This window comes from Oncorhynchus keta, unplaced genomic scaffold (genome assembly GCF_023373465.1).
Source record: "Oncorhynchus keta strain PuntledgeMale-10-30-2019 unplaced genomic scaffold, Oket_V2 Un_contig_6263_pilon_pilon, whole genome shotgun sequence".
Taxonomy (NCBI): domain Eukaryota; kingdom Metazoa; phylum Chordata; class Actinopteri; order Salmoniformes; family Salmonidae; genus Oncorhynchus; species Oncorhynchus keta.
This window is the reverse complement of record NW_026288764.1, coordinates 174,172-190,444: the sequence shown is the minus strand read 5'-3', so window position 1 is coordinate 190,444 and position 16,273 is coordinate 174,172. Positions and strand designations below refer to the sequence as shown.

Sequence of the window (16,273 nt, the reverse complement as noted above, 5' to 3'; positions counted from 1 at the left end):
TTGCTACAGTGTGCCCTAATGGATATGACCTAGAGGAGACCAGATGCACACAGCCAGAACGTCCCCTGAGTTGGGAACAAGCTATTTTTGTGATGTCATGGCACAGGCAAACAACTCTGCTTTTCTTGGTAGAGGAGGGTGGAAGGAAGATGAAGTTTCAAATTATGAATTGGTTGAGTTGGTAAATGGTATACAGCTAGTTCATGTATTTGTTGTACAAGTCTAGAGAATGTTTTAACATGTGGAAAAATGGATTTGCGAATATGATTTGTTACAGGCTACAGGTAGTAAAGGTATTTATTTACAGTACCCAGTCTACATTGTAGAATAATAGTGAAGACATCAAAGCTATGAAATAACACATATGGAATCATGTAGTAACCAAAAAAGTTAAACAAATCAAAATATATTTTATATTTGAGATTCTTCAAAGTAGCCACCATTTGCCTTGATAACAGCTTTGCACACTCTTGGCATTCTCTCAACCAGCTTTATGAGTTAGTCACCTGGAATGCATTTCAATTTACAATTGTGCCTTATTAAAAGTTAAAACTTTCCTTAATGCATTTGAGCCAATCAGTTGTGTTTTGACAAGGTAGGGATGGTATATAGAAGATTGCCCTATTTGGTAAAAAGACCAAGTCCATATTATGGCAAGAACAGCTCAAATAAGCAAAGAGATATGACAGTCCATCATTACTTTAAGGAACTTTGAATGTTTTTTCAAGTGCAGTTGCAAAAACCATCAAGTGCAATGATGAAACTGGCTTTCATGAGGACCACCACAGGAATGGAAGTTCATTAGAGTTACCAGCCTCAGAAATTGCATCCCAAATAAATCCTTCACAATAGTTCAAGTAGCAGACTGTTCAGATTAGACTGTGTGAATCAGGCCTTCATGGTCGATTTTGCTGCAAAGAAACCACTACTAAAGGACACCAATAAGAAGAGACTTGTTTGGGTCAAGAAACACGAACAATGGACGTTAGACCAGTGGAAATCTGTCCTTTGGTCTGGAGTCCAAATTTGAGATTTTTGGTTCCAACCGCTGTGTCTTTGTGAGACGCAGAGTAGGTGAACGGATGATCTCCGCATCTGTGGTTCCCACTGTGAAGCATGGAGGTGTGGGGGTGCTTTGCTGGTGTCACTGTCAGTGATTTATTTAGAATTCAAGGCATATTTAACCAGCATGGCTACCACAGCATTCGTCAGCAATACGTCATCCCGTCTGGTTTGCGCTTAGTCCCACTATCATTTGTTTTTCAACAGGACAATGACCCAACGCACCTCTAGACTGTGTAAGAGCTATTTTACCAAGAAGGATAGTGATGGATTTCTGCATCAGATGACCTGGCCTCCACAATCACCTGACCTCAACCCAATTGGGATGAGTTGTACCGCAGAGTGAAGGAAAAGCAGCCAAGTGCTCAGCATATGTGGGAACTCATTCAAGACTGTTGGAAAAGCATTCCAGGTGAAGCTGGTTGAGAGAATGCTGAGTGTGCAGTGCTGTCATCAAGGCAAAGGGTGGTTACTTTGAAGAATCTCAAATAGAAAATATATTTGGGTTTGTTTAACCTTTGTTTGGTTACTACATGATTCCATATGTTTTATTTCGTAGTTTTGATGTTTTCACTATTATTCAATGTAGAAAATAGTAAAAATAAAGAAAAACCCATTAATGAGTAGGTGTGTCCAAATTTCTGACTGGTACTGTATGTTCTTCACAGTTAGAGTGATGTTTGTTTTTGTGCACAATACATCATTATGCTCTGTAGATGTTCACCTATCGCTATGTCCTTCACTGTGACCGAACTATTCATCTTTCCTATAGAAAAAGAACATTGGCCTTGCTTTTCAAAGCTTTGATGCTTGTACTACTGTATAGGATCGTCTGTGTGTCATTATTCAGGCTAGATATGAGACCGTTCACACACACGACAGTCACACACTTATTCAGGCTAACAGACACACACACACACACGCCCCCCCCACAAACATGCACACTGTTGCTCATAATGACACTGCTCTGCCCTCCTATGAACAGTGTTTATGGTGCCATTGGTGCGTGTGCTGCCAACCGATAGCCTCTCTCCCCCCACTGTACTGTAGCATAGTGCGTTTACTGAACAGCAGGGGTTAGCGTTTGATGCTCCTCTCTTTAGTCTGTCTGCTGCCGCCGCCGCATTCGGTCGTCTTGCCAGTTTGGCAAAAAAAAAATATATTTTATTTCCTTAACTGTTCCGTTTATACTTTATCCCTCCGCATGTAAGAAATCAGAGGGAAAGACAGAGACACACACAGCATACACACAGACAAACTCCTTAGGGGAGCTGTATACACACAGACAGGCTGTAAACTAGGGACCTCATTATAATCTGTTTCAGTCTTCGTCAGACAGTGTTCATTCTGCCTGAACGATATTCTCTGTCAGTGCAAACGTGTATCGCTGAGAGAGACAACCTACACAGACTGCCTATACCAGAGGGCTAACTCGCCTAGGGTTCTTATCCGCGGTGGTCTTTCCATCATCCAGCCTTTTGTCCCAGTTACAGATACCATTCCATCTGTTCCTACAAAGACAACCAGCCCAGATAACAAGCTAGATAACGTCACAATTCCCCCTCCAGACTCAACTCCTCACAGCATCATCTTGGGGGAAGTAGAAAGTAGCACATTGTGGTTATTTTTTTCTCTCTCTGGCCTCTTTTCTGCATCCCCTCACCTCTGTGGGACCTGACCATACCCTCAGGAGACGTGATGTCCCCATCCTCAGCCCGCCCGGTGAGGTTGTGACACCCTTCAGCAAGGCAGTGTGACTGGCTGCTCTTGGACTGTGTAGGGCTCTGGTCAAAAATAGTGCACTATATGGGGTATAGGGTGCCATTTGAGAAGCACCGGAGGACTCTTGCAGGAGCTCAGGGAGCGTTAGCTTAGCGCCCGCTGTGCTGTACCGTGCAGCAGTGTGGAGTGATGAGGCTCGGAGGACCATCTGATAGCAGGCAGTCAGGTAGTTCCCTCAGAGCCAAGCTAGGATACACAGCTTTCACATCCCCACACTGCCCCCAGGGGGCGACTCTGAGAGGCACACCAAAGTTAGTACCAAGCTACCTATCTACCACCTCCACAGGAATCTCTACCAATAGGGCTTAATGTGTGTTTGTTATAATACATAGTTTGCGCAAAGCTACTTTGTCCTGCCGACTTTAGTTTAGTAAGGCCGAGCTAGCTAGTGCAAGGCTTTGAGTATGGCTTAAGCATACCACCAAGTTACAGGAGTTAATTTGTAGGGCCATGGGCATAATTTCATGTATACATTTGGATGTGTTTACAAAATGGAAGTCCTTGGGACACAAAGTAGCTCCTCTGACCCAGTTTCTTCCATCACAGTTCCAAAATCCCTTCATCCTCCTTGGTGGTTTCCCCACCAGCCACCACCACAACATAGCACTTCTCCCCTTCGACTACTTCTCTGCACGACACATAAAGGATGTTCCTTTTCCATGTGGAATATTTTTGTTTGTCTAAACTGGCAGGTTAGGAAAGCAGTTATCCCGCGACCCACCTGCCCCAGCTTCTCGGCTTCCGCGCACACAATTCCCCCAGAGGTGAAAGGTCAACGTCTCTGAGGGTTGGCCATCGATTGGAGTGGTTGGTGCATTAAGCTGTTAAACCACTCTTAGTTGGTTCAGTGGTTGCATCCCAAATGGCACCCTATTCCCTTTACAGTGCATTTGTAAAATATTGAGAACACTTGACCTTTTCCACATTTTGTTACATTACAGCCTTATTCTAAAATGTATTACATTTTTTAAACTTTCTCTCATCAAAGCGAAAACAGTTTTTGGAAATGTTTTCAAATTTATAAAAAACAAACATATTTTACCTAAGTATGCAGACCCTTTGCTATGAGACTCGAAATTGAACTTGGGTACATCCTGTTTCCGTTGATCATCCTTGAGATGGAACTCTTTGGCCTAAATGACAAACGTCACGTCTGGAGGAAACCTGGCATGTTTTTCAGTGGCAGGGACTGGGAGACTAGTTAGGATCGAGGGACAGATGAACGGAGCAATGTACAGAGAGATCCTTGATGAAAACCTGCTCCTTCAGGTCCTCCGACTGGGGGCGACGGTTCACCTTCCAACAGGACAACGACCCTAAGCACACAGCCCAAGCAATGCTTCTGTAGCTCAGTTGGTAGAGCATGGCGCTTGTAACGCCAGGGTAGTGGGTTCGATCCCCGGGACCACCCATACGTAGAATGTATGCACACATGACTGTAAGTCGCTTTGGATAAAAGCGTCTGCTAAATGGCATATATATATATATATATATATATATATATATATATATTATGCTGGAGTGGCTTCCTGGACAGGTCTCTGAATGTACTTCAGTGGCCCAGCCTGAGCCCGGGCTTGAACCTGATCGAACATCTCTGTAGAGACCTGAAAATAGCCGTGCAGCGACGCTCAACATCCAACCAACATCCAACCTAACAGAGCTTAACATAGAGAACAATGGGAGAAACTCCCCAAATGCAGGTGTCCCGAGCTTGTAGTGTCATACCCAAGAAGACTCAAGGCTGTAATCGCTGCCAAAGGTGCTTCAAGGTACTGAGTAAAGCATGTAAAATACTTACAGTATGTAAATTAGATGTTTGTTTTTTATTTTTAATAGATCAATAAACCTGTTTTTGCTTTGTCATTGTGGGTAAATTGATGGGGGGGGAAGCGATTTAATCGGTTTTAGAATAAGGCTGTAACGTAGCTACACGCTAAGGGGTCTGAATACTTTCTGAAGTAGTGTACTATTAGGGGAATAGTGCCATTTGGGACACTCACAGTGTGTGGGAAATAGCTCAGTATTTCAGGGTAGGAATTTGCTTACTTAATTAACTCCTTCTTAAGCTGTTTAAGCACCACCATGCACCATTATTTCCCTGTGATGAAGCGAAACTAGCTCATGAGAAGTGTGTGTGCGCGTACATGCCTACTTGTGTGTTCTGAAAGTATTTTTTGGCAGCAGAGTCACCAAATTGAATTTGTTCTCTGACAGTCTCAGAACAAAGGCAGACAGATCCTGCTCTGCTCTCCTCTCTCTGGTCCATATGATCTAATTGTTTGTAGTTACGCACCCAATAAAGATCTGCCAACACAGTCACACAGCCTCAGATAGCTCAGCAATAGATCCTTATGGTGTTTGGACCTGACTGAATTTACAGCCCTGTTCTGCTCGTCTATGTTCTGTTTGGACTGAGCTGGACATACACACACTGAGCTGGATGTTTTAGTGAGCCGAGCTTGCCTCCCGGGTGGTGCAGTGGTTGAGGGCGCTGTACTGCTGCGCCAGCTGTGACACCAGAGACCCTGGGTTCACGCCCAGGCTCTGTCGTAACCGGCCGCGACCGGGAGGTCCGTGGGGCGACGCGTCGTCCGGGTTAGGGAGGGTTTGGCCGGGAGGGATATCCTTGTCTCATCGCGCCCCAGCGACTCCTGTGGCGGGCCGGGCGCAGTGCGCGCTAACCAAGGTGTTTCCTCCAAAACATTGGTGCGGCTGGCTTCCGGGTTGGATGCGCGCTGTGTTAAGAAGTAGTGCGGCTTGGTTGGGTTGTGTATCGGAGGACGCATGACTTTCAACCTTCGTCTCTCCCGAGCCCGTACGGGAGTTGTAGCAATGAGACAAGATAGTAGCTACTAAAACAATTGGATACCACGAAATTGGGGATAAAAAGCGGTAAATTCAAGAAAATATATATATAATATCTCGCTCTCTCTCTCTGGCTGTCTGTGTGTGTTTGTTTTTCCCTCTCATTGTCAGTCAACCTTACAGACAGAGAGACAACCCCCCCTCGGTGTGCATAGTACATTTAGAGTACCATCTCCGCTCTGGGTATACACTCAGTGTACAAAACATTAAGGACATCTGCTCTTTCCATGACATATACTGACCAGGTGAAGCCCGGTAAAAGCTATGATCCCTTATTGATGTCGCTTGTTAAATCCACTTCAATCAGTGTAGCTGAAGGGCAGGAGACAGGTTAAATAAGGATTTTTAAGCCTTGATACAATTGAGACATGGATTGTATATGTGTGACTTTCAGAGGGTGAATGGGCAAGAAAAAAAGATTTAAGTGCCTTTTAAACGGGGTATGGTAGCAGGTGCCAGGCGCACCGGTTTGTGTCAAGAACTTCAACGCTGCTGGGTTTTTTACACTCAACAGTTTCCAGTGTGTATCAAGAATAGTCCACCACCCAAAGGACATCCAACCAACTTGACACAACTTTATAAAGCATTGGCGTCAACATGGGCCAGCATCCCTGTGGAACACTTTCAAGACCTTGCATTGTCCATGCCCGTCTAATTGAGGCTGTTCTGAGGGCAAAAGGGGGGATGCAACTCAATATTAGGAAGGTGTTCCTAATGTTTGCTATACTCAATGTTATCGGTCTCACTCTCTGGGGAGCTGTGTTACTTTGAGCCAGCCGTATATAGAAAATAATGAAGTATCATCTCTATAAGAGCCATCCTCTCATCATCTCTGTTTTCTTCTGTAACTCTCTGTTCTCTTGTCTGTCTGTCTGTCTCTTACAGCTGCTGGAGTCTCCAGAGGTGAAGGAGGATGCGGTCCTCTGTTATTCTATGGAGGTATGTACTTTACTTTACCATACTACTGAATGTCAATACGGTCCTTCATATGTACTGATGCCTCCTCCAGCTGCACACAGTCATTTATGAATAATGAATTGTTATGTTATGTGTGATAGATTTGTTTTGAATGCACAGATAACTCAAGTCATAGTAGGAGTGTGTCTGTAGTGAGGCCCTTTTCTCTGTCTGGATGTATTGAAGGAATCTTCATGAATTATAGAGTGACTGTGAGGTAGTGTAGAGGCTAAGAACAGAGTCTGAAACTCCCTGAGTCCCAGTCTGTAGACAGGAGCTGGGTTGGAGAAAGGGGGGCTAAGTAAAAGCTCTGTTCAAGGGGGAAAAAGAGGGCGATAGGGCAGGCAAGGTGGGGCGCCAGGTAGCCAAGTGGTTAGAGCATTGGGCCTGTAACCAAAAGTTTGCATGATCGAATCCCTGAGCTGACAAGGTAAAAAAAAATATGTTGTTCTGCCCCTGAACAAGGCAGTTAACCCACTGTTCCCCGGTAGGCCGTCATTGTAAATTTGTTCTTAACTGACTTGCTTAGTTAAATAAAGGTATCTTTAAAAAGACTGCCATAGCTATAGTGGAGCTAGTCAGTAATTGCTTGAATTTTCACCTTGAATTGTATGGGAAATTGGGAATATAAGACAGACAGACCAGACAGACAGGCCAAGGTTCCTATAATGGGACTCCATCCTTCTGAGACAGACATCTGTTAATGAGCCTGCCCCCTGCATGCCACAACTCAGACACCCCCACTCTTTAGTCAGCCAGCCACGGCCCGTCTCTCAGACTAGCCTTCTTAATATTCAGACAGCTAGACATAACCTCCAACGCCAAGTCACCTCTCCTCTTTTCCTCTCCCTCTCCTCCTCCCTCATCCTCCTTCTCCAGCTGCAGTCCACTGGTCGTCTCCTGGAGGAGCAGCTTCCAGAGATGATGACAGAGCTCCTGGCTGCGGCCAGGGACAAGATGCTGTGTCCAGCCGAGTCCCAGCTAACTCGCTCCTTGCTCATGGAGATCATCGAGCTGCACGCCAACCACTGGACCCCTCTGGAGGACCTCACCACACAGTACTACAACAGGACCATCCAGAAGCTCACCACCGCCTAGCCCCCCAGACCCAGGACCTGTCCCACAGGTCAGGCACATGGAGGCCTGAGCTGGGTTGATGGCTGGGATGCATGGGGCTGGACTAGACATGGGACTGTACAGAGTCGCAGAACATAATTGGTTGGCCCCATACCAGACTGCAAATGCATTTAGGTATATGGAGATGGGACTGACAATACATACAGACAGACTTGAAATCCATGCAAAGACAAACACTACACCACACACACAGACAGAAGAGACTGGCCACTGGCCATGCAGCCTGCACACATTCGACGGTGGGGGAGTGTCTGGTCACCGAGATGGGTGGAGGACAAAGAGACGACATGATGTGTGTGTGGGGGGGGTTTGGAACAGCAGCCGCCTGTCCTTGGTGAACAGTCTCTCCTCAGAGGTTAAAAAGAGAAGAAGCAGGGGGGGTCCAAGGAGATTTCTTTCTTTCTGTGTTCATGGGCCAACCACCCTTCCTCCTTTTGGTCTTTCTCCTTTATCTATCTCCCCTCCTCCTCTCTGTCCCAGACCCTTTCACCCCAGGGTCTATGTGGCTGACTGGGGGAGATGAGAGGGGAGGCAGGCAGACCTCCCTCCAGTGGGCCAGGTCAAATGTCCAGACTGCAGGGCTAGGTTCCAGTAAGGCCTGCCTTTGTCCCCCCACTCCCCAGAGGCGCTTTGTGTGGCTGAGACACTGGCTGGCGCACTCTGGATTGCTGGCTGGGTAGCAGATGGCTTCTGGCGCCTCAGTGGGCTGGCTGCAGACACCCTCCCAGTCCCACCTACACTCCAGCCAAGGCCAACCCATCCTCCAACCCAGGCTAACACTAACCCAGCCAGGCCGCTGACAGACTGGGGCAGTGGGTTTGTCCTGGGGGCCAGTGGGGCTGCCGTGGGGGGCTAGGGATGGGGGATTGTTGGGAGGCGCAGCAGATAGCAGCATCAAGCCGCTGCTTTAGTGGAGCTTTTGTTGTCATTATCATTTTCAGAGGGGTTTAATTTTCTCTGTCCATGCTTTTGTTACCTTTGTTATTAATTATAGTATATTATTGTTACTATTATTGTATTATTTCTTTTAAATCATGTACTGTAAATATGTATGATAATGGAATATTTTAGAGTAGAGGTATTGCACAGGTTTGATTTATTTTGCACTGTTTTAAGGTGATTACTTGTTTTAAAAGAAAAAAAGACTTTTTAACGGTGGTATGGATAAATACTAGCATTAAGAAGAATCAATAGCTTTGAGGGGTTGGTTGACTAGAAAGGGAAGGTTTAGCCAGAAGGAAGAATCAAAGAAATTATGGATTTGATGAAGTCAGTCAGACTAGTGGCCTTGTGAACTATAACTGCATTTATAGAGTTGCGTCCTTGCTGTTTTGAAAGACAAGGCCAAGAGAGGTGGAGAGTGCTTTGCCGAGTGACCGAATTTAGTGAGGTTATTTATTTGATTTTTTTCCTGCAAAAAAAAAAAAAAAAAAAAAAAAACGAGCCTGATACAAATCGCTTCTTCAAATGTTCTCCTGTTCAAGCAGCCATTTTGCAGTGTTGGATATTTTGCAACTCTATCTGTATGATGATGAAGTATTTGCTTTTGAGAGAGAAAAAAATCTGTTTCATTTTACAGATTATAAAAAAATATATATATATATATATATATTTGACAATGTAGTTAGCTAGTATGTGATTCGCATTACTCTGGCTTCTGCAAATGTGTGTACAACACTATTAACATATCAACCCCATCATCATTATGTAATCCAATTAAATGTAATCGAATATACAGAAAATACCCGTATTTAAGACAACGAAGCAAGCTCTAGGAGGGCATGGTGCAAAGAGAGACAAGGGCTTACGTCCCCTTTATCAACCCTTCCAAAGTGTGCACTTGTTCACTTCCCTTTCCTGATTTGAAAGGAATGACTGGTATAAGAAATATGATATTCTAGCCATGATGATTAGCTATAGGGTTGTGGTTGTGTGGATAGGACGTGGCCTTTCCATGTGTTCTTACTATGGCTTCAGCTTATGTTGAAGGAACTGCTCTTTCTGTGGGGCAGTCTTTCAGTCCCTAGTGTTACTAGCTTCTGATTTCCTATTGAACTGAATCTCTGGGCATTTCTTTTTCTTTCTTTTTTTTTTTTGCATCAAGAATTCAAATATTTTAAAGTTGGCACACATCCAAAACAATAGGGTATTTTAAAACAGATAACTGACGAAATAAAGGAAACACCAACACTGGGGCTACCATGAGCCAGAACAGCTTCAATGTCCCTTGGCGTCGATTCTACAAGTGTCTGGAACTCAATTGGAGGGATGCAACACCATTCTTCCACTAGAAATTCAATCATTTGCTGGTGTTGATAAACGCTCAGGGAATCTCCCTTACGTGTTCAATTGGGTTTGAGATCTGGTGACAGAGACGGCCATGGCGTATGGTTTACATTGGTTTGATGAGCATGAAACATTCAGTGCCCTGTGGATGGGGTTATTGTCGTCCTATGGGGGCATAGCCATGGTAGCCAAAATAATGGCCTGCGCAGTATTTTATACATGACCCTAAGCATGATGGGATGTTAATTGCTTAATTAACTCAGGAACCACACCTGTGTGGAAAAACCTGCTTTCAATAAACATTGTATCTCTCATTTACTCAAAGGTTTCAATTATTTTTGACAATTACCTGTATATACAAACCCATCTGTCTAGATAAGTAGATAAGGTGAATTTCATTTTAGTTTGATAAAATACAATGGGTCTTGATTTTCAGTGACTAAAATTGTGATTCCGATGATCACTTGCCTGGTAAGTGTGGTATAATGTTAGATTGTAAATAATGCTATTAGGTGATTCCATATGCAAAGGAGTGACTCTCCTCTGTGACACTGGGCCTCCCGGCGCCGTCTGACCTTAGACCTTTAGGTTACATCACTCGCCCTACTATTGAATGCGAAGCACCTCCATTTGCATCTCATTGACATTGGGAGGTATATGGTATAGCATCATCACAGCGGTGTAACCCCAGCGAGGCGAGACTACCAGCCAGATGGTGCACAGATAATGAGCTGTAGAATTTGTGGAAGTTGTTGGTCATCAATTTTATTTTTTATTAAGCCATTTAAAAAATGTACTAACTGAAGAGGTGTAAAGAAAAAAATGTGGGTGTTGTACTATGGTTTTTAGCTGCCTGAAATATTTAGGCACCAATTTTATTTTCCCATATCCTGAGAACATCTCCCCCTTCACTCCACCGTTCAGCCACTAAAGCCTCTTTATTTTAAGAAACCATCTCGTATGTCTGGGGGATGCCTTGTGTTGCACTGTTTTGACTCAAACACAATCTTCTTCAGAATAAGTAAGGATGTAATACCTGAGAAAAGCTCAGTTTCCTCTCGATATATGCTCTCCCACATGTCGCTATGCTCACAATGAGCTCTCATTCTTCAGACACAGAATGAGTATTTAACTAGGCAAGTTAAGAACAAATTCTTATTTACAGTGACAGCTTACTGGGGAACAGTGGGTTAACGTCCTTGTTCAGGGGGCAGAACAACAGATTTTTACCTTGTGAGCTCGGGGATTCAATCCAGCAACCTTTCGGTTACTGGCCCAAAGCTCTAAACACTAGGCTACATGTACACACTGGGACTGTCCTAGCGTCACCCCGCTCCTCCGCTCTCTCCACTGGCTTCCAGTTGAAGCCCGCATCCGCTACAAGACCATGGTGCTTGCCTACGGAGCTGTGAGGGGAACTGCACCTCAGTACCTCCAGGCTCTGATCAGGCCCTACACCCAAACAAGGGCACTGCGTTCATCCACCTCTGGCCTCCTCGCCTCCCTACCACTGAGGAAGTACAGTTCCCGCTCAGCCCAGTCAAAACTGTTCGCTGCTCTGGCCCCCCAATGGTGGAACAAACTCCCTCACGACGCCAGGACAGCGGAGTCAATCACCACCTTCCGGAGACACCTGAAACCCCACCTCTTTAAGGAATACCTAGGATAGGATAAGTAATCCTTCTCACCCCCCTTTTAAGATTTAGATGCACTATTGTAAAGTGACTGTTCCACTGGATGTCATAAGGTGAATGCACCAATTTGTAAGTCGCTCTGGATAAGAGCGTCTGCTAAATGACTTAAATGTTAAATGTAAATGTAATACTACATACTAATGTCATCTCTGTTAAAAGGTTTTGCATACTTTCAAAATTGAGTATTACCTATAGACATTATACTAGATTTTATGTGTCTGACTAGTTGTATGACTGGATGTCCTTGGCCCATTGTGTTGCCTTTGTTAGGCCCTGCCCCAAACCCGGGGCTAGCCTGTGGCGTCAGGAGGGCTCACTGAGCCTGGGTTCACTCCCCCAGGGGCCTGGATCTCTGAGCTCGCCCCTGGAACACAGGCAGGTTGTCCTTCAGCGTCCGTCCACATCAATCACTGTCTGGGGATGTGAGGGAGGAGAGGAAAGGGTGGTGAGACGGGGTAGTCTACTTCTGATATAGGGGAGAGGGCATCAAACATACTGGGAATGTTAAGGGCATGTGAAATGTTACTGCTCATGTCTCCTCCATTTTCTAATGATTTCTGGTAAATATGCATTAAAGATTTGCATAGCTGTGTGTGCAAATTGTGATTTATTATAGACAGTTCCACTCAGCTCTTATGGCGAGGAGTAACAAAATGCACACACTGATAATTAATTCATCTCACAACATGTGGACTGTTCAATATATGAAGGTGTCTTCATGTAAAAATTCTTATATTTAGAATAGTTTATTTACCTTTTTATTTGAACAGGAAAGTCATATTGAGCCTAAAGTATCTTGAACATGAGCCCTGCACATACATAAACTAACATCAATAGGCAAGAATAGATAAGTACACACAACAAGATACACAACACAGAAAATTAAAACGAACACATTCTTCATTACAAAAATCCTCTTGTCAGCTGTCTAAATTGCCCTAGGGACACCAAAGCATCCAATTGAAATGTCTTTTGGAGATTATTCCAAACATGGGGTGCAAGGAAGTCAAAGGCTGATATACTCGAGGCGTTGTATCACTTTGTGGTCTCCTTTAACAGGTACTGTATCTTTTTAATAATGCACACCATTTGATACACACAACCCTGAAATGATACTGTGAACAGACTGTCAGACACCCCATCTGCAACCATGTTTGTCTCCAGTCTCCGCCTCGGTCTCTTGTGTGTCTTATGATGTGGATGTTGGGTGAATGACGAGCACGGCCCTGTGCTAATGGTGTCATCGGGCCGAGGGGAGATGGCTAAACGGAGGATGGAGAGACTGCTCCCTCCATCCCTCCCTAGGCTGAATTAGAATCATGGCTAATTTTGCCCGAGCGTCGGAGGATAAACAGAGAGGACCATGCGGGCTGGAGACTCATCCAGCTAGCTACGTCTTCCAGTGAATTAGATCGCATTACCGAATCACAGTAGGAGTTCATGTTGGCCAGCCAGTCTAGACTATCTGCAGCACAAAGAGATGTTTGGCCGGCCAGTCTGCACAAAAAGAGAGGAAAGCTCTCCCATGGACTGACCGACCAAGACAGGGGGGATGGGGAGGACTTTATGGTCCAGACATTCTATGACCTTTTCATGGTGGAGTTAGTGGGAGTCATCTTTGGTTGATGAATTAGCCTACATAGTATGACAACTATAAACTGGACTGAAACATTAGTAAGAAAAAGACAGACAGCAAGTAAAGTTTTAGCTACTTAGATGTATTATTATCAGCAGTCACAATGGATGCGTTCCGGCCACCATTTCAAGCCTTCGTCAGCAACATTAGTTGAACTGTAATATGAATGGTTATGTGTTAGGCATTGTTTCTGGGAAGAGGATTTTGTCATGGTCGTCCAGACAGAGTCCTGTGTCTGGTCTTCCTGTCCCCTGGTCATCGTGGCTGTGAGGCTTTATTCTGGGGCTGTGTTGTCAGGACTGATGGATGAGCTGGGTGTGAGCTAGCTAGCTGAGTAACTGCTCAGCCTAGCCTGGGTCTATTGTGTAGGGCAGACAAAGGGAGGCTGTGACTCAGCTGTCCTTGATAGCAAGGCACAAAGAGAGAGAGAGAGAGAGAGAGAGAGAGAGACAACCCCCATGAACACACAAACTCTCAGCTGAGTAGTCCCAATCCTCCTGATGATGCCATTCAGATGTCACCACTCCTATAGCTCTGCCACTGATGGGCAGGGGAAGATACAGTACCTGTAGTCACTGATTATTTGTGAGCTTTTGAATGCGTGTGCTCAGGGGTGGTCTTGCTGAGGGGAGCGGAAGAGAAAGGCGAAAGGACGTGTGAGGAAGACTGGAGCAGAGAAAGAGAGAAGAAAAGTCCCTCTGATGCTTCAGTCAGTGTGTTACTTCTATGATAGAGAAACCAATAGCTAGAGGCTACAGGAGGATTTTAGCTGCCTGGTTTGGCTTTGCAGTGTAACGACTCATAGACCTCATATTGTATGCGGTTAGGAAAGTGGGAATGTGAGAATAGATTTTGCAATCTGACTTTTCTTTCTTTAGTTTATAAAGTCCCAGTGCAGACATAAACATGCTTTACCTGTGTTTTATGTATACAGTGCCTTCCGAAAGTACTCATAACCCTTGACTTTTTCCACATTTTGTTGTGCTACAGCCTGAATTCAAAATAGATTAAATAGATTTGTTTTCTCACCCATCTACACACAATACCCTCATAATGACAAAGTGAAAACATGTTTTTAGAAGTTTTTGCAAATGTATTGAAAATTAAATACAGAAATATCTAATTTACCTAAGTATTTACACCCCTGAGTAAATACATGTTAGAATTACCTTTGGCAGTGATTACAGCCAAAGTGAGCTTTGCACACCTGGATGGTACAATATTTGCCCATTATTCTTTACAAAATTCTTCAAGCTCAGGCAAATTGTTTGTTGATCATTACTAGATAACAATTTTCAAGTCTTACCATAGATTTCCAAGCCGATTTCATTCAAAGCTGTAACTGGGCCACTCAGGAACATTCACTGACCACGTTTACATGCACACCAATATCACACACCAGTATCCTGTTATTGTTAGGGATACTCAAGTATAATATATTAACATCATATCCATTTACAATAACCCGAAAAATCTTGTATCCCGGTGTATGAGAAACCCAGATAAGATGCCTGGGATATGCTTTTCTAAGACGGGATAATGTGGCATGTAAACTTTCTCAGGCTCAGTTTCACATATCACGGGTGTTGTGTAATGATGTTTTCATCTGATTGTCAAACAAATCACTTCAAAAAGTAGTCTACCCGCACAGTTTATTCCACCATAATAATTTAGCCTTCTATAATGAATTTACTAATAATTTAAATGAAGTTTCTCCTTAAAATTTCCGACATTTGTTAGGCCATTTGTTTGTCAACTATAGTTTGATACATGCCGCTTCTCTTATGCCACATCTTGTTGCCCCAGAAGACTAAATAAAGTAGTGCTCACCAGAATAATGTCTTACATCGGTAGAATTAATGCATTAGTAATCTAGTTAAAACCGGTAAAGTTGTCTGTTTCATTTAGGGACCGAGGAGAGAACGCAGTAACTCCAAAGCAGTGGAAAGATTGGTCTTGTGCAAAAAAATCTAAATGTCATCAGTTTCACCGGTTTTAAGGAAATTAAAAACTGCGAAAACGACAAAACATGTTTCTGATAAGACTTCAGTTTGGCTTGGGTGCATATTTTATGTGGTTGAAATACTGTCTGCATAACGGTGTTAAAGATAACACATTACATGCACATTCGCATTTTCTCAAGAGATGCTGAAAAAAGAAAGAAATATTCCTGTTCCCGAGACCAAATTAACATTTGTTGAATCATTTCACAGTATGAAATGCATAATTATGCAGGAGTTGCTTTGCCACATTTTTTGCAGTGTAACTTTAGTGTCTTGTTGCAAACAGTTTGCATGTTTTGGAATATTTTTTTATTCTGTACAGGCTTCCTTCTTTTCACTTTGTCAATTAGGTTAGTAATTGTGGATTAACTACAGGGTTGTTGTCTCCTTTCACAGCCATTAAACTCTGTAACTTTTTTAAAGTCACCTTTGGCCTCATGGTAAAATCCCTAAGTGGTTTCCTGCCTCTCTGGAAACTTGAGTTAGGAAGGACGCCTGTATCTTTGTAGTGACTGTGTGTATTGATACACCATCCAAAGTGTAATTAATAACTTCAACATGTTCAAAGGGATATTCAATGTCTGTTTTTTTATCTACCAAAAGGAGCCCTTCTTTGGAAGAAAATGTTATCAATGTTAAATTCAGGCTGTAACAGAACAAAATGTGGAAAAAAGTCAAGGGGTGTGAATACTTTCTGAAGACACAGTACAAAACTACGTGCATATACTGAAGCAACATTTCAAGATCTCAGTCAGGAAGTTAAAGCTTGGTCGCAAATGGGTCTTCCAAATGGACACTGACCCCAAGCATACTTCCAAAGTTGTGGAAAAATGGCTTAAGGACAACAA

At 43.8% G+C, this 16,273-nt stretch overlaps 1 protein-coding gene across 7 annotated transcripts in view; it reads left to right on the top strand.

The window, feature by feature from the left end:
• LOC118387946 (CBP80/20-dependent translation initiation factor) overlaps positions 1-10,410 on the top strand; it is a 140,428-nt gene extending 130,018 nt beyond the window's left edge. For all 7 annotated transcript variants that reach the window (XM_035776811.2, XM_035776808.2, XM_035776812.2 and 4 more), the window contains 2 exons: positions 6,598-6,651; positions 7,549-10,410. In XM_035776811.2, the coding sequence (XP_035632704.1) occupies positions 6,598-6,651; positions 7,549-7,767 (273 nt within the window). In that variant the 3' untranslated portion in view covers positions 7,768-10,410. The remainder of the gene's footprint in view (positions 1-6,597; positions 6,652-7,548) is intronic.
• Positions 10,411-16,273: the final 5,863 nt, after the last annotated feature.